The sequence below is a fragment of the Stegodyphus dumicola genome, chromosome 11 (genome assembly GCF_044657685.1).
Source record: "Stegodyphus dumicola isolate Sdum_Otavi_A_Nest chromosome 11, ASM4465768v1".
In the NCBI taxonomy this organism is placed as follows: domain Eukaryota; kingdom Metazoa; phylum Arthropoda; class Arachnida; order Araneae; family Eresidae; genus Stegodyphus; species Stegodyphus dumicola.
This window is the reverse complement of record NC_140778.1, coordinates 67,686,379-67,705,917: the sequence shown is the minus strand read 5'-3', so window position 1 is coordinate 67,705,917 and position 19,539 is coordinate 67,686,379. Positions and strand designations below refer to the sequence as shown.

Genomic DNA, 19,539 nt, shown 5'->3' with positions numbered 1-19,539 from the left:
AAACCTTCAACTGAACTATGTAAGTTAACACAGGTTTGAGTAACTGAAAATTTCTCTCCTTATTTATGCAGTGCTCCAGAATTTAAAAAAAAAAAAAAAAAAAAAAAAAAAAAAAAATTAGATCTTTTTGCTTTACTTGTGAAAGCTGTCTGATGAATATTGTTTTCATTTAAGTATGAATGAAATGTGGTTACTTTGATATCGTACAGGAAATAAGCAGTATCTAATTAACAGTTACACAACTGACAAAACAAATGAACAAATTGATTTGAAAAGTCACATTTATTTTGGTTTGCCTTATACACAAGTATATTCAGTTTATTATAATTTAAATTATGCATATTGTATAACAGTTATAATACCTAATAATGTACATTTATTTATCAATATTTATACTTCCAAAAATTATTAGTTGAAATAATTTAAATTACATTAGCTGAATTTTTTATACAGCTTGGATATTATGTATATAATCTATTAGAATGGACTTATTTCGGCATTCATTCAAACAGAAGTGTTTTAACTTACTCAAAATGATTGATTTCTTTAGCAAAGTTTTGAGTCGAAAAAACTTGCTGCTGGATTTAATACAAATATCTTAGTCGCATATCCAGCGTCAGTCTGAGCCAGAGATACTTTGCATAAAAAGGATGTAAAGCACGTAAAAGGTGAAGATTAATTATAAAAATGATTATAAGATGATAAACCGTAGTCATTGCTCAAGTTTAAAATTGCAGTTGAGAAAGATATAAAAAATATTGGGTAATAAGACTTTATAGAGTATTTACAAAAACATAATCCAGAAATAAAAGAATCTTGGATAAACAGTTGTGCGAAAAAACTTGTTTAAATATGCATAAGTAAAAATATGAGAAAAGTCAGATTATAAAGCCGGACTATGTACTCTGGATCTGACAATTCGGAGATGAGTGCTTTCAGAGCAATGATGAAAAGGTAGTTATTCACACTTCAAGTTGAGTCATGATGTACAGTGCAAGGTCGATTGCACCTCTGCAAATCTGTGTGGTCGTAATTTAAAATCTCCAAAATTTCAGCTAAGTTAGACGCAAACACGGTTGTGAAACTATTTTCGGTAAGTCTTTGAAAGCTCCTCTTCAGTGGTGGTGTCTTCAGCGTGGACGATACTCTTTCTTAAAAACCACGGGCATGAGAGATGATGCGAAGAAGCGTATTTTATTATATTTGTAACTTCTTTCAGTTTGAAGACCTAACCCATGCTGTAGCAGCATACAGAATCACACAGTTAAGCATTATTTAGATAAATAACTCTTTTATTCTCAATGCTTAGGTGAGAGTTTCTTTCTTAGTACAGAAAAAGCAGCCATGAAAGCTTTGTGTGCTTTGATTCAGATGTTATTTACATGCTTGTCGAGTTTTAATTTATTATCCAGGTATACTCTCAAATATTTTAGTGAGTTGTTGAGCGGGACTTTGATATTTTTCAGTTGTAAATTGTAGCTGGTTTTGTAGATGTAGAAAAGAATTTGATTTTTAATGCGCCACATCTTGCACCAGTTATCCACTTCATTATGTGCATTCTCAAGAATTTGAAACGCGATGTCAAGCGTGCATGACTTGCATAACAGCTGTATCATCTGCAAATTTTCCGAGAAGAGTATGATGTGGATTAGGCATTTCATTAATAAAAATATTGAAGAGAAAAGTTGAAAGAACGAAGGCTTGTGGAACATAACCTTGAATTGACATAAGAGGAGAGAAAGAGTTCTTGATTTTAATCATGAATTTTCTGCTTTGGAGGATACTGTTGATTATTTTTATGAGGTAAGTAAGAAAATTATAATTTATAATTTTTTGGATAATGCCCAGGATGGCATACTTTCTGAGAGGCTTTTTCGATGTCAAGGAAGCGCCAGTGACATATACTTTATGACAAGGAGTTATCCGATAGAGACAAAAATTGATGGATAGGAAGATTATGTACAGAATAGATAATTATTGAAATTTCAGAACACTTGAATGATTTATTTCAGAGTTTTACAAAGTAACGAGCTTAATAAGGTGTTGACCCACCTCTAGCCTGGATGTAAGCTGCCACACGGAGTGGCATAGACGATAAAGCTCCTGAATAATCTGTTGTTTTTCTTGCAAATTTGCTCCAATTATCTGGCTAGGTCATCAACATTCTTTGGTAGATGTAGTCACCTTCCCATCATGTCCCAGACATGCTCGATGGGAGAGAAGTCTGCATGGCCAAGGAAGTGTTTGACAATATGTAAGACAGTTTCCAGCAACACATGTTGTATGTGGTCTGGCATTATGTTGCTGAAAAATAAGGCCAGGGTACTGCAAAAGAAACGGTAGCAAAACAGGTCTCAGAATGTCGATGTACCACTATGCCGTATGTTGCCTCAAATGACAACCAAAGGGGTCTGGCTATAAAGGAAACAGGTGCCCAGACCATAACTCTCGATTAAGAGCCTGTGTGGCGTGCAATAGTGAAAGTAAGATCAGCATGCTCCTCTGGGCGTCTCCAGACACGTCTTCGATGATTGTCATGACACAGTTGGAAGCAGAATTAAAGACTATACCTCCCCAGTCAGCATCATTCCAACCTTATCCAGCCAAGCAGCAATGTAATCTGCCTTGATAGTGTGCAGGTGTGAGTTTCAGGTGGCATAGCGGTCGGTATGAGCAAAGCCAACTAGATATCTACAGGGCTGCGCCACCGATTTGTGACATCACAAGCGAAGGCAATTATTTCTATGGTAGCACAGACGACTGTTTCCATTTATGTCGTATGCAGCTTTTTATTTCAAACACAAAAGTCAAGTGAAATTAATTTTTACAACTGATATTTTGAATTTTAGCATTAATAACTTACTATGTTATATCGTAATGCATTTAAATAGTTTTCTACCGATTTATCAAACAGAACATAAAATAAGATTTGAGTGATATTGTATACTTAGCGAAGCTGATTTAAATAAAGTGAGACGTATCTGAACTTTTATACAGAAATAAAATTTGTAAAATTAAATGGGAAACATATTCACACAAAATTATTTATAAAAATCATACAGTATGTTGATATCAATGAAAATATAACATATGTAATGAATTAAACACAAGATTTTTTTCATTTCGTAATAAAAAGAAAAAATATGTTAGGCTCTCAAATTAATTTATATTGCTTAAATTAAGCAGATTGATCTATGGTACTTGAATATTAATAAAATACATAGTATTTCATAACAAAATTAATATCAACACATTAATTCTAATATAATAAAATATTGCTTTATAATTATGTTTTTCTGTGCAATGATATTGAAGCAAAATGAGGTACTTTTTTTTTATTCCCATAAAGAGTTTTAATATTTCAATTCGAGATCCTAAGATGCTTTTTAATAATAAATACACAGGTGGACATTAAGTGAAATACATAAATCTTTTTTACATGTTATCTTAGTTACTACATCTTATGTTTAATTTACATATTGATAAAAAATTGATTCTAAAGATGTTTTATAGCAAAAACATTATACATTAAATCTTATAGCATATCCAAAATTATATTCCAAATTATCCTAAAAACAAAGCAAGATCATAACTATGCAATCAATTCCAATGAATCTAAAAATTCTTATGAAAGAATATCTCATTAAATATACTCTCTACATTTATTTGATGACAGGGAAGAGTAAAACATCCATGCAACATTAAGCAATGAAAAAATCCTGCAAGTCATTAATATATTACTAATTAGCAAGTTTGAATTATTAGTTCACATTTGCAATTAGTTGTCGTTTGAATTTTTAAAAAAATTAATGACAAAAAGATTTATTATTGTAGTCTCTGATGTGAGATCCATCAGAACTTAAATTGAAACTTGAGTATTGAGAAAATAAACTTGAATTAGCAAGTTTCTATAACTCAATGATAAAAGTATTTGTGAGTGTGGCACATTATTGCATTATTTTTTCAAAAGCTGTGCTACATGTGTTTCCAATATATTGCTGAATAACTACTATAACAGGTTATAATAAAGATGAAATAGTATAATAAATAAAGGAGTAAAGTAATAATTGCAATCTATAATAAAGCAAATAACATCAGTGCTCATAACTTGGGAAAGTGAATAATTTCTAGCAAAAAGTATCATACATATCATATTTAAAATGTATATGCATTTAATATGTACGAAAAATAAATTCAAATTACGAAAAATAAATACTGACTTTTCGCGATTATGAAGACATGACGCATAGGTAGTTAAATTGTCATAAAGATATTTTAAACTTGAAAATCAGGTTACAAGAAACCATACTCATGTTGATCCGGTGTGAGCAAAGAGAGGTAGGATTCAGCAGCATGCAAAAAGGATAAGACGAAAACTTTGGAAAGGAAAAAGTACTATTCTGGAAGACATTAGCAAAATATGAGGTGCACTATTAGGAATACAATAGAAACCTTGAAACTGAGAAACACTAAAGAACTGTAACAAAATGAAAGGAATTTTGCAAGAGGACTTACACAACATTCCAGTTGAAATGGTGCAAATAATAAAAGAGAAACTTCACAATGAAAAAATAATATATAGACTGCTTAAAAATAAAGAAAATTACAAAAGAAAGAAATTTATTAGAGAAAATTCTCCAACCAAAATTTATGTGATAAGTTAAGTTGTGAATACAATTATTGTATATACCTTATTTGTTAACAGTCACAACATATGGCAATGTAAAAATTTAAGAATTATTAACAAACACTAGACAAGGGCGGACGTGGGCAGACTGTGCCCACGTCCTCCGTTACTACTACTACTACTAGAGAATGTGATGATCTTTTATAACTTGATATAGAATTGGCGGAATTTGTAAGAAAATTTCGAAATATTTATCGATGGATTTTCACAAGGATGTGAGTAAACCAACATGACTTCTTCAATTGAAAAATAAGTTCATAATTTGTTGATTTTAGAATGTCACCCCCAAAACTGAAATTAGTGTAGGAAACTTGGAGTTTTATTTCATTCGGGAAATAAAGTCTTCGTAGAGGAACATATAATGAAATCTGGCTCATTGTACGCCAAATATGGGGAATTATTTGGGGAAAATCCCATGCTTCTCTCTATCTAGGTGAACTAGAAACACCAAGTACGCAAATTGCCTCGGTTCCTTCACTGCCTCCTATTGTGGACGTGCTAAATTCTCTAAAAAATAAAAACTACTAAACGTATTTCTCCCGCCTTCTTAGCATGCCTTCGTTGTGTAGCGGTCAGCAAGCTCGGCGCTTATTCGAGAGGTCTGGTTCGAGTCCCGGCGAAGGCGTTGTTCATTTTTCATGTCTCCTGCTTTGAAATAACCTAATGTCTACAAACGGCAGTACCCAAAACACTCCAAGTCCGAAATATAACAGTGCAAAAGTGGGTTGCCTATTTCAAGCATAGCGGTGACTTTGGTGTAAATTGTACTTCTCTTGTTTCTACCATGTGGTTTATTACTTAAATTCTGCCTTCAGTTTACTGTTCACTGGAAATGCTTTCAGGAACGTAATTCAGAAATTTGATTTAGAACGTGTGTAACGTTGTTTCACCTCTCGATGTAAAATTGTCGAAATTTTAACAAAATTCTAAAATTTCTTTTCTAGGGATGTATTCGCATTATGTTTTTAAAAGCACATTCATCAAGTGAATCAAAATTAGCAGTTTGAAGATTTTAAAATTTTTCAAAAAAAATTTACTCAGCCTTTAAAAAGCTGAATTATGTTTCTTTCATAAGTGTTTTTCTAAAGTCCCACAAGAAGGATTTTATCAAAAAAGTAATCAAATAACTGTAAAGGCTTTTTGCTAAACCCCCAAATGTTAAAACGCATGGGTTTAAGTATTAACATAGTTTTCTCAGCCAGTTTTCTAGATTTTTAAATTTCACGAAGATCCGCTGTATTTCTTGTTTTGATTCGACCTGGATTCTAATCAGTTTACCAGCCTGCAGCAACTTTACCGGTCAGCCACTGGGGGGTCTCCGTTATAAGCAAAAAAAAAAAAAAAAAAAAAAAAAAAAAACCCTAACATTCAATTTTCTACGTGCTCCAATAATACACGAACGCTATATTTTCATTATAAGAGATAGATACCTATATCTTCACTGTAAAAGCTTTTTCTCCCTAATTATATTATTTCTGTAAGACTACTATAAAGTCTTTAGCAACTATGTTTTCTGAGGATTATTTATCAGACTCTAATTCAGAACTTAACAGTCTTGAATACGACTTTACTCGAGTGGCTAATAGCATATTTAATGATTGTCTAGACCAGTGTTTCTCAACTGGATTTACTCCAAGAACCGGTAAAATATTTCGGTATATTCTCGCGGACCGGTAATTTTAATAATTCGACCCATTGGCACAATTTTTGGACAGATAGCTATATATTTCGCTGACCGGCAAATATATTTTGCGGACCGACGGTTGAGAAACACTGGTCTAGACAACATAACTAACCATAGGGACTACATTAATAAACAATATGGTAATGGTATCAAAATCATCAAACTTAGAAAAAAGGCAAAGTACGTCATACCACAAAGATCTGAACAAGCCAAAATTTCAACTACCAATTCCTATATACACAAGCTTTGTACTATAAAAACCAATCAGACGATGTTTGTTTGTTTTATAGCTTGATTTACTATTGTGTATTGTATTTTTTGTTCATATTTCTTTCTGTGTAGGTTATGTTATATGGGTGCAGCTCTTTCGTGTCATAGGGCGGGCCGGACTACCTCCTAAATAAATAAATAAATAAATAAATATACGAACCCCTTCCCTAGCTTGATATAATCATATATAGTTTATTCATAAATACGTTTTGCTTTATAAGCACAGTAAGGAAACAATAAATGAAAAGTATTTATGAATAAACTGCTGTCTGCTAGCAAGCTACATGGAGGGGGAACTAAGGCGAAAATTTCGTGGGAAAATACGGTCTATGTGTCTTGTACAATAATATAAATAATATCTTGAGGCAGTAATGTTTGGATTTCTTAGAGATTGATGCATTAGATAGAGATACAAATCTTTCGTTTAAAAACAAATTCAAAGTGGTCGGTTATGACGTATATATATTTTATTTTAGCCATCAGGTTTAATAAATAATACATTAAAAATGTTTTTTCTTGTTGTCTCAAGTTACAAAATATTGAGTTGAAAACTTAAGAGCATACATTAGAAATGCTTCATACTCTCTTGCTGTTGATTTCCGTAAGTTGATGCAGACTTTGCATTTCTGTAAAAAGGAAATAATGGAAAAAGCAAAATGAATAAATTATGCAGACTTCCTTCTAAAAAAATAAAGACAGATACATAGTTCGTCTACAGAGTTATAGGATTGATTTTTTTAAACATTTTCCAACAAACTTGATAAATGACAATTAACAGCTTTTATTACTGTGACATTTTCATGGTACTTATTACGTGCTCTGCACTTAGGCACTACACGGGAAGGGAGGGATGCCTTGTGGAGGTCTTTTTAAGGAAAACTGGCTCGTATCCACGTTACGCATGGTGAAAGCTACGAAAACGCAAATGCAACCAACCCGTTTGACGGGACCCGAACTATGATTGTTTTTACGGCTCGGCCGCTAGCGGGTCTTTGATAATATCTGAACTTGCTTTTTTTTTTTGCCGCCCAACCGTAATAGGGGTTAGTGACTCTGACTACCGCACCGAATGCTTTTTTTGGTTAGAATTCCCAAGAAGGCATTAAAATTTGTAAATGTAAGTGTCTGTACGACATGGTAGCAATCTAAATATGCGGCGAGCCGCAAGTCCTGTAAAGGTTCTCAGGGCTGTTGCCAATGACAGGCGTATCTTGCGCTCCTTGCCACGAGGCATTTCATCGGCTTCGCTGATGTTACTGTCAGACAGGACAGGACAGGAAAAAGTGCAGGGGGCACCACAACATAGTCGTAGACAAAAATGGTATTGCCTCACTGCACTTACCTTTTCTGGCATTTATTATAAAGACAAAGGATTACATATCAGGTCATTACATTACACTGTTACATTACTTAACATTGCACTGTTACATATCAGGTCATTGCATCACACTGTTGACACAATAACAAGTAACAAGTAATCCAGATAAGAATACACATGCAGACAAACTGGGGGTGCAGACAGTTGAGGCACAGATACGTTGCCATACAGGAATCAAGGTGCAGACATGTTACAATTAATTAGGTGTTGTGTCAGTTTTGTTATTTATGAGTGACGTAGTTCTCTACTTGGTTGTTGTAGCTTATTTACAATTTGTTTGATGCTTTTGTAGGTGTGTTGATGGTTAATTAGGAATCTTTTGAATTCCATTCCCACTTGAGTAGGATGTTTGACGTGTAGGTTGGCGGTAAATGGGCAGTGAAAGAAATAATGGTCAGAGTGGCTTCTTTCCCCACATACACATAGCCATAAGTAACAACAACAACATTATTATATCATCTTAACTTGCCCCGTCCCCTCGGAATATTATACCTCAGAATTGGTGGCGGAAGTGAGCTAAAGTCGAGCTCTCTCCTATATTGAGTTCAAGGCTCTTGTGAAGGACAGGCGCATTGAACCCTTGCCTCGGTGAATGTTGTGGGCTTGTTGACTGTTGTCATCAACTTACATTGATAATATAACAATAACATATATAACAATAACAACTTACCTTTTGTAAAATGCTGGCTGCTTAAGTACAATTTGCTTAAAAATTCTAAATTTTCCCTTTCATGGCAACTTGGTATAGCAACCTATGAATCGCAGCGAAGCAAACAGGAACTCACTTTCGGTCGACAGTTTCGTTGACGCAGCTCCACATTTACATGCCCGACTTCATTTTCCTTGTTTAACTACGGCTTATACCCTAGCTTATACCCAGCTTATACACCTATATATACCTATATATAGGTGTGAACCAACTAAATAACTTCAAGGTTTCGTTCAGACAAAGGCTTCAGCTGGGATTTAAGTTCAATACGTTGGAGCTCTATTAGGCTCTCAGCAAAGGGAGAGAGGTTAAAGCAGCAAAGCACTGACAGGTTTCGTGATCTCCAAACTGGCCACGACGAAACTAAGTTCATTTTTGAAAATCTGGCTCATTAGTTTATTCTTGGAATATTTTAAATTTGTAGAAATTAGTCGAGGAGCACATTGTGAGGATTGTACGGATCTGAGTTATTGTCCGTTAGCAGGAAATTGCAACACACAGCTAATGGGAAAAAAACCTGATGCAGGGATGCGTTACTTAAATTCTTTTAAAATATATCATTCGCAGTTGATAAAGGCGATAGTAGACGGAGACACCGGTTGTTTGACACTAAAATAGATATTAAGGTTTTCTTCTTCGCCTTCTTTGTTCAGATGCAGCACGTACCTCGTGACTCCAAAGGAGAGCTATTTAATCATGATACAGCTGTGTTTTGTTTGTGTTTCATATACATATGCTGGTTATAACGTTTAGCTTTTATAATTAAAAGATCTGTAAGGTTCTTGGGTTAAAATAACCAGTTCTTATGATTTGATCTTTAATTTCTTCTTTCCGCATTCCTCATCAGAATGCGTTTAGAGAGCAAAAGAAGCGCTGCTTTGAATAGGCAACGGACAAATATTTGTACTCAGTGTTAAAACTAATTTTGTAATTCGATATTATGTTTAATATATTTAGCGTTTCACTTTTCATTTCTGAATTACTTATTTGATTTTTCCGTTAAACGTACAAGGGTGAGCAGTCACCCCGAGAAGGAAAGGCAGGCTAAAATTTGATGTTTCTGTTAACTCTTTCGTATCGATAGACGTCAAAATCTGTTTCTCTCAAACATCTGAAACGCCCTTAGATAGGGATTTTTGTTGGAATGGATTTCCTTCCTGCATGCCAAGAAAAATGCTACAGCGTTAACAATAACATACTAAAGTGAAGCGATTACTTCTCTGTTGGGGATCTTTGTACGGTTTCATCCACTATGTGTAGCTTCTTTTTAGGGCATAGTTTCTACTGCCAGCGTCAATAGCTAAATGTTGACGCTAAACAAAGGAGAGAGAAGGTACATTCAAACAACAGAGCTACTTTTAGTGGCTTCAAATGCATGACTGGCATGTCATTTAACAACTCCGGAAAACAATGATCCATGCAGTAACATGATAGGGGGAAAGTGCAAGGTAGAATATGGACGCAGGCATTCGGGCGATCTGCCGATGTCTGAACGGAAGGCCGATTTGGGCGACTTTGCTGTGAAAGAGTTAAAATAGAAGGGTCTATCTTTGACGAAATAAAAAGCTAATAAATTAAGATTTTAACAATTTTCATACTATAAGGTATTTTCTCCCTGCTCCCAGCATGCCTTCGTGATGTAACGGGGAATGTTTGGCGCGTATTCGAGAGGTACGGGCTAGAAGCCCCATAAGGACATTGCACATTTTCCACATCTCCTGCTTAAAAAAAAAAAAAAAAAAAAAAAAAAAAAAAAAAAAAAAAAAGGAGGCCCACTGATTATACAATACAACATCTTAGGTTTCGTGATTAACTGAAAATATAAGAATAAAATGCTGTCTTATCATTACCTGATGAATAATAGTACCCATTTTCATCACCCAAATTGCTCCTAATTGCAAATGGAATCATCCGCATATTCATAACTGAAGTCATTTTGATACTTCGTTAAATCTCGAAGGCTCGCAGGAGTGCCTCGACTAGGCTATGCACGTTAAGATGTTAAAATGTAACTCAGTTGTAACTTGAGGTTGATATAGTTCAGCTCCAGAACGTCCCATTGCTTCCTAAATAAAGGATCTGTGAAGATATTGGGTATCCTAAAATAGACCGACGGTTTTAAAAAGGTTATAAGTAGAAAATGGTTAAGGAAAAAAAAATCTTGCAGCAAATTCATGTGAAAGGACATAAATGTTTCATCCCAGAGTTCTTAGTTTCAGTTAAAACATTCCGATAGATGGCGCTTCAGATATCTTCAACCGTTTTTCCAAGTTTTGATGCATGCAAATCATTGCAGAAGGGTTTGATGTTTTGACTTAAAAGGAGTGTTATCTGTGACTAGAAGAGTAAAATTTTTCCAGCACGGTAAAAGAACAAGCCCTATTTGACGACTTAGAACTCAAAAAATATCCTATTATTAAAGTCAAGCAATTTTGGAAGATTTTAGATGGTCAAAAAGTAATGCTACCCATACTTTTCTGGAACTGCATAGGAGCGCAATCGGAGAAGCAATCGATAATCTAAATAATGTTTTTGACTTTAATGTGATCATTGAATAATACACTCCGTGTAAACAACCAATACAATGTTATAATTGTCAGGAGTTTGGACATTTACAGGCCAACTGCTTTAAACTTGCACGCTGCATAAAATGCACTAAGAACGATAGAAGTAATACATGCCAAATTCAACCAAGTGAGAAACCTAAGTGTATATTTTGCTCAGAATCTCACGTGAGCTCTTACCGTTGATGCAAAATTTATCAGCAGAAATTTAAAAATTCAGCCAACCAGAAAACAAGCCATCTCCACCTAAAATAGAAGACTTACCTAAATTTCCTACACTAGCAACTTCTGAAAATATTACAATCTTTAAAAAAATCATTCATTGACGCAAAATAAATTGCGTTATTTGCATTAACGCAAAATAAATCTGAAGAGAAACATGTTTCTGAAATTGAACAGATCATACAAGTTTTTCAAGATCCGCAAATTTTCAATTTAATTAATAGTATTTCCATTTTAGCTCAACAGATAAGATATGCCAAAGATACTACAGAGAAACTCCGCATTGCCTTCAAAACTGTCGAACTTATGCTGCGTTTTGCTCAAAATACCTAAATTGCTTGCCTTACGTGACACAGCCGAGCGGCTAAAGTCGACTTATGCTTATCTTCCGACATTTTTGGCCTTGGCCAAAAATGGACGCTATCTGAGCTGGGTTTAATGCCAGTTTTTTTAAATCTTTTTACTTATGTTTTCGTTGAGCGAAACTAGGGGAGAGTATTACAAAAAGTTTTCAGTGCAAATTCCAATTCACTAATGGTCCGCGGCCGAATACAATAAAAACATTGTACTAGAAATTCAAACGAATAAGTAGTGTGGCGGGTGAGAAAATTGGAACTGTTGGATGACACCAGTCGGCTTTTACAGAAGGAAATGTACAGGTCGTTGAGAAAACTATTGTACGCTTCCGTAGAAAATCAGTCATTAAAACTGCAGGCGCATGTTAGTCGAACAAAACGGTGGCGCATAAGATAATGCTTAAGTACCTGTCCTTGTTCCGTTATAAAATTCAAACACAAAAACCTTTTCAGACCGTATCCGTTGAGAAACGGAACATGTTTGCGACTGAAATGCTGGAAATCATTGATGGTGTTAATAATGGTGGAAAGCTTTATATAGTTTTCAAATGAAGAACATTCCCATCTTTATGGATTCGTTAGTAAGCGAAAGTGGCGAATTTTGGGAACTGAGAACCTTTAAGTGTGTCTTCCACAATCACTCTATTCTCAAAAATGTGACTGTATGGGCATCTGTTTCCAAAAGATGCATAAGTGAACTATTTTTTCACAATTATTATTTTTTTCATTGAAAATGTATTGTAATTATCTAAGCATTTTGGCAGTGGCGTAAACAGAAAAAATACTGTGCGGTAGCATACATACAGTTAAATATTTAGCGTGTTTCTAATTGATTAGAAGAAGGCTTACTTAAAATATCTGAACAGTATGCAACCCAAAGCAAACAGCAAGGCTCCTAAAATCAGCGTTGAAACTGAAAAACCCGCAATCAAGGCAGAATTACCTGTAAGAGAATGAAATATGTTAATATCAGCATTGAAAACTTTGATATGTCTTATGTCCCGAGTAGAAGATACTGCTAGAGAATTAGAAATCTATTGGCAGTATGAAGTAGATTGCTTCAAATTGCTTCCACCTTTAAATATCTTTTTAAACGACTCGTCGTAAATTTGTGATCATAGTTTAGGAAATGAATCATATTAGGTAAGCCATGATAGTTATGGTAATATAACACTGCTAGCTATGGTAATAATTCTAGTTTAGGAAACAAAATTCAGCCAACCAGAAAACAAAAATAGTTTTGGTAATATTACAATGACAGTTTCGGCAATAATTCCAGTGTAAGAAATAAATCAAATTAGGTAAACCATGATGGTTACTGTAATAACCCCATGATATTTATGGTAATAACTTTAGTTTAGGAAATGAATCAAATTAGGCAAAATAGCATAGTTACTGTAATATAACTATGATGGCAATGGTAATAATTTTAGTTTAGGAAATAAATCTGATTAGGTAAACCATCATAGTTATGGTCCCCCACTTTGTTTTTTCCCCAGTGTACATCATCTCTGTACAGAAAACGGTTACAAATGTTATTTTACAAACAATTCATAACACTAACAAGATATGCCCTTTAGACCCTGCATCAATAACCCGGTGAAATGCTGCTCAATTCAGAAGATATGTCATATTTACACTGTCCTCAAAGTTTTCACCCGGGAAGCATAAAGTTCGGGTAATAGGGTTTCATGGCCGAGATGCTAATTCAACTCAGTGGATGGCTGCCCCATTTTCAGCCTAAAAGTAAAAAAACGTCATACCTGGAATCTTCAGAACTTTCATGTCACAGTATTTTCCACTATAGCCTTCGTCACATCTGCAACGAAACAACATGATCAAGGTTAAAGTCCATTTTGTATTTTCTTAACATCCATTTTCATGAACTGAAACCGACATCTGAAAGCTATTGTTACACTCATCTACAACTTTTCTAAATATCTTTGCCACAGGGCGAATTCTTTAAACACAGAAAAGCGCCCTCAAGTGCTTCTCTGTTTATGATAGCATTACACGCTGACTCACTCATCGTCATTTGTATGCACTTACAATAAATAGGAACGTGCTCATATTTTTCACTTTTACAGATAATTCAGTTACAGCATTTAACTTATAAGGGTTTTAACTTTTAATAACGTTTATTTTATTTTAAACCTTGCTATCCTCTCTTATTTTCCATTTCCGGCAGAATAAGCGCAAGTAGGATTTTATACTAATGAGTTTGCAAATTGTAAAAGGTATTGAAGCCTTTGGCCTATAACCATGAGTCTGACTCGTGGTAAAGAATTTGTGTCATAAACAAAAGCCACGAGTCTGACTCGTGGTAAAGAATTTGTGTCATAAACAAAAGCCACGATTTTGACTCGTGGTAAGGAATTTGTGCATAAAATGCAGCGTATTATTAGAACAAGCGATTGGAGTTATTCTAGTATATCGAATATTTTACCTTTGATTGTAACATCAGTATTTTATTTTTTTTTCAGTTGTTTCTGACGAAACTGGATGATATGTTACTTTAGTTCCCCGTAAAGCTTCGTTACGTTCTCACGTTTCAAATATAATTTCGTATAAAGAATTAAAAATCCCTTATACCCATCATGCCAAACTCTTATACTCATCATGCGATTATTTTTGCCAACTGATCAATTGATTATGATTACATCGTAGACGTCTTAAAATTATTTCACAATTCCTTTCGTTACACTGAAATATATATGTCATGAAAAATATACATTTTGCTCCAGTTCGGGTACACCGGATGAACAGTTGAATGGCACAGCGCGCGACCGACTATCTTGTCTCCTATAGCTCGCGCAATTGGCAGACATCGTGTAGGCCAAGGGGTTAAAAAGCAGCTTCTAGCCAAGAGAGAGTGAGCCTTCCAGCTGTCTTGCTACGCGTGTGCTTTTCAAGTCAGTTCGTGTCTGCCTTTAGGCCAGAACTTAGTTCCTGCTGATACAATAGGCGTATTGTAGTACTTGCACCTAGCTCACTAATTACGTAGGTTCAAAAGGCCATTCTTCGCTTTAATAGCCCCTGTAATGCTTTTAAAATTAATTTTTATTTAGTTATTAAGTGAATATTTCTTATTTTTGACCAAAAGTGTGTAGTCTCTGTATCCCGAAGTGCGGGAGCGCCTGTACGCTGTGAGAAATAAAGGGTAATGTTAACCCTTCTTACTTGTTTGTCTATTCCACGCACACACGAACATAGCTTGAGTAAGCTCCATGTTCCCATTCAGGATTTCTAGATGTAGTAGTCCTGACAAACTCAAAGTCTAACTTATTATTTCTCAAACATTTTCGAGTGGTAACTAGTGATGGGCAACTTCGGTACATTCTTGTACCCGATACGAGAGTAACGGTTACAGACAAGTACCCGGTACAAAATACCCGTTACTCAAGTAACCGTTACTTTAAAAAGTACCGAAAACCGATTTCAAGTAACGAGTACCCAAGTAATGATTTGGAGTACCGAAGTAACGAAATACCGGAGTAACGGTTTGCTGTACCGGAGTACCCTAGTAACGGTTTACTGTACCGGAGTACCCTAGTAACGGTTTACTGTACCAGAGTACAGTACCCTAGTAACGATTTGGAGTACCGAAATACGCAGCTAACGATTTTGCGCACTGAAGGAACTCTGCCACGTCACCAAGTGTTTGATTTTATCTGTACGGAGTAAGATTATGAATATTAGAAAACATGTCAACTACGGAAGTGTCTGAGGAGCACACAATTCATGGACACAAGGAGCGCATATCACCATTTCGCAAATACAACCAGATACTACTGTCCTCTTACCAAAACCGAAGTGAGCTGAACCCTCATCGATCCTCCAGTAACGAATACCGAAATACCGAGAAGAGACGCATATTTTCGTTACAAAGTAACGAATACCGAAAAGCACCCGTTTCGGTACAGAAGTAACGAATACCGAAAAGTACCCGTTTCGGTACAGAAGTAACGAATACTGAAAAGTATCCGTTTCGGTACAGAAGTAACGAATACCGAAAAGTACCCGTTTCGGTACAGGAGTAACGAATACCGAAAAGTACCCGTTTCGGTACAGAAGTAACGAATACCGAAAAGTACCGATTTCGGTACTGAAGTAACGGGTACTTGGATGTACCGATTTTCAGTACCCGTTACAAAATACCCGGTTCGGCAGTATCGACTCATCACTAGTGGTAACCGCTTTTAGAAATAATATTCTACGAACCACCCTACATTTCTCCTATTCCAGAACAATTTTTGTTTTTAATATACTTCTACCAGTACACTTAAAAATTATAAAATGCAGTTTATTAAAATTAATTTAATTTTAAAATTGATGCTAAGTGTAGAATAGACATAAAAAGTTTGGTACTTTTTTTTTATCTGTGTGCAGTATCGTAAAATCAAATAACATGATAGAATAATACATAATAATAGGACAATGAGAAAAATAAATTTGATTATTAAAAGGGTAGAAGGGGCTTTGCTCATGTAAATTACTGTTCAAGTGGAAACTGCTTCTCTAATAGAATAAAATGAATCCCTCCAGATTGCTTCTTTCTAAAAATAAATTCTGACAGGTCGGGCATGAGATATTGACAACAACAATGCGAGACTCAAAAAGAGAATTTCGAGAATAAAAATGGCTGTTAAAACATAATGAGATACGGTTGCCAGATTTGCGGGCAGATAAAGGAAAAGTACATAAACTTCCCTAGCGGCCTGTTGCTCAACAAATGGAAACTGAAATTTTAGATATTGTCATTTGAAGGTATGCGCTCTAGAATGTGATGATTTAAAAGAACAGAGCTCTCGTGACCATGAGAGGAAAAAATATTAGTAATTATAGTGTAAGAGTATTGTTAATAATAATATTGTAGGAAATGTCAGAAAAATTGTCAGTAATTTACTGTAAGAATACTGTCAGTAATAATATTGCACGAATTGTCAGAAAAATGTTTCAACGATAATATAGTAAGAATTGTCAGAAAAAATTGTCAGTAATAATACTGTAAGAATAAATACTTACATGCATTCATAAGTATTTCCAATTATATTGCACTTTCCAGCGTTACAGTCGCCAGGAAGACATATCTCTAAAATACAAAAATTTCAATTTAAGTTTCATTAGAAAAGATTAAATCAAAGCGTTTTCTGTTTTTTCTTAATCCTGATACGAAATTTATATGTTTGACAAAAGGATAAAAATAAAAGAGTGTGTACATGTTTACGTGTTATCGCCACCACCTTATTAAAAGTAGCTAGATTTTCAGAATGTGCCAAACTCTGGCAACCAAGCGCGTAACTATTCTTCTGGCAACCATTCTCATAATCAGTCAAGCAACATCGCTACTTTCCTATGCGTTCTTTTTTGCATATTTTTGTGTAAGTTCCAACAGTTTTTATAAACAAATCGTGATATCTTTGCCTTAGTTTTAAAATATGAGCTTGTGGAAATTGCCAACAAGGGAAGAAACTGCAGTAATACTGAATCTTCCTCAAAGGGTATAACGAGGAAATGCGTTTCCTAGATAACCGCTGTTGCCAAGATTTGCACGAAGCGGAGTCTTCGCAATTCTTTGTCGTTTTCTAAGTCAAAACAGATCCCTGTGTGCTTAGGAAAAAGAACAGAGTAAAAAAATTACAATAAGATTTGAGGAATGTAAGTGTTTTATTTTTTCAACGTATCACATAATCCTTGTTTAATAGTTATATTATTTTAAATTGCAATAGTTATTTTTCTTCATATATTGATAATATTTATCGACTCACGATGTATATCAATAGTTTAGGAATCATTTTAAAAGAAAAAAAAATGGCGTGAAAACCATCAGCGTGCACTCGATAAGGACTTTCGCCTTTTCACCTGCAAAAACCTCCAAATTGTGTCAAAATGGCTGCGTTAACAAGAAAATACCAATAAAAGATGTATAAACTAATTTAGTTTAATTTTCAACTCAAAATTAAATATCTCTAATTTTTTTTGCTTTATAAATTGAATATCTTTATATTACAAAAATGAGAAAAATTGTTTCAGGAAAAGGCTCTACTCTTACATACGCCCTAAGATCACCAAATGTGGCGGTATGTTTTCTGCGCTGATTTTTGGCGCGTTGGTTTCAGGGACGATGTTGTTTCTATGGCAACCCTTTTGACGATGAAACTTAACTCTTTTGCTGCAGTGCTTTAATTGCTCATTGGTTCGTGTCGTGCGTGTTTTGAAATGGCCTATGTTCCAATGATAGACGTGGTGGCAAGATTTAAGTCGCGTATTTTAGATTGTGTGGAAAGTAAATTTAGTATTGGTGCGATTTTTTTCTTTCTGACACCAGTTGTTACGTTATTTTCTTCCTTCACGTTCGTACGGGGTTTGTGTGGATTTGGAGTGAATAACGACGACACTTGATGAAGTATCGAAACTCACTTTATTTGCCAGTATTGTCAGGACAGCTCCAATAACACTTTTTATAGTCGTCGAAGATCTACTATAAACACGCTGGAACAATCAGCGACACAGCCTTCAGGTTATCAGGCTATCACTGTGCAGACAGCTTCACTGCAAAGCACCAGAGTATAGCTCCTGACTCTGCTGGGTCGTTCTCGGAATTTCACGTACACTCGAGACTCTCCACACTACAACTCGCGATGCACTCGACGACACACAGAGCACAGCTCCCGACTCTTCGGTTCAGTCGTTCCCGGAGCTCAACACGCTCTCTCGACGATGCACTAACCGCGATACAGTAGGAGACTCCTTCGGTGAACTCGACGACCCACTCGTCACTCGCTGCCCAGCTGTCAATTCGATCGACTCCGCAGGGATTAACTCGCTAAATGAGACACCAACTCGATACTAACTCTCTCACACTCCAGACGAGCGACTCTGACTCGCCCTCTCGATGAAGCACACACACACACACACACACACTAACTGACTGCGGACTAGCAGAGTTTATATAGCTTTCGGCTTGTGTTCGAGAACATTATGGGCTAAACCGGTAAGAATTCGTTCCAGAAGGTTCTCCATCCGTCCATGGTACATCGCCAATTTTATCGCCAAATGTGCGATTTCTCGCCAAAATGTGGCCACCCTGCTTTTCTTTGCTATTTTATGGCAACCCTAATCCTGCTTTGCGGGGAAGCCATCTCACCGCGCCTGTACTTTTCGTAACAGTATTAAAAGGTACGATGTTGGAGTTGTTAACGAGTCTTTTTTTCACGGGTGTGTTGAGGATCTAAGTGTATTTTTGGAATTTTTGTGGGACTTTTAAAACGGAGTCCGAAATGCGGAGCTGCTATGAGAACTCGGACAAAGAAGGGAGTTTCTGATAGTTCTTGTGTGGATCTGCAGTTAAATGGTTGCTGGCAAAGTATGTGGCTGTCAGCGGAGTTTAAGATTTGGATCGTGGTTTTCGTGTAGTAAGTTAACTTTGGAGGAAGTTTTTATCGTTACTTTCGAAATTTTGAATCGCAGAAAGACATGTGATATAGTAAATCCTGTCACTTTTGTTCACAGACGTTGTGTGACTGGCAAAATTTTATTAACGAATGTATTATGGTAAGTGCATTTTATTTTACTGTTTTTATTTTGTAGAATAAAAAGATAAGGTCCCGACAAGTTGAGAAATGTCAAGTCTAGAATTGAGCATTGGGACTTTGCTGGAAATCGTAAG

The 19,539-nt window shown here is 35.4% G+C and overlaps 1 protein-coding gene across 1 annotated transcript in view; it reads right to left on the bottom strand.

Annotated features, from left to right (window-relative positions):
* Nucleotides 1-7,090: 7,090 nt before the first annotated feature.
* Nucleotides 7,091-19,539, bottom strand: part of LOC118184215 (uncharacterized) — a 76,737-nt gene continuing 64,288 nt past the window's right edge. Inside the window, exons 13-16 of the mRNA XM_035353851.2 lie at nt 16,896-16,962; nt 13,634-13,689; nt 12,720-12,813; nt 7,091-7,267 (exon numbers count right to left, since the gene is read on the bottom strand). Of these exons, the coding sequence (XP_035209742.1) occupies nt 7,207-7,267; nt 12,720-12,813; nt 13,634-13,689; nt 16,896-16,962 (278 nt within the window). The 3' untranslated portion in view covers nt 7,091-7,206. The remainder of the gene's footprint in view (nt 7,268-12,719; nt 12,814-13,633; nt 13,690-16,895; nt 16,963-19,539) is intronic.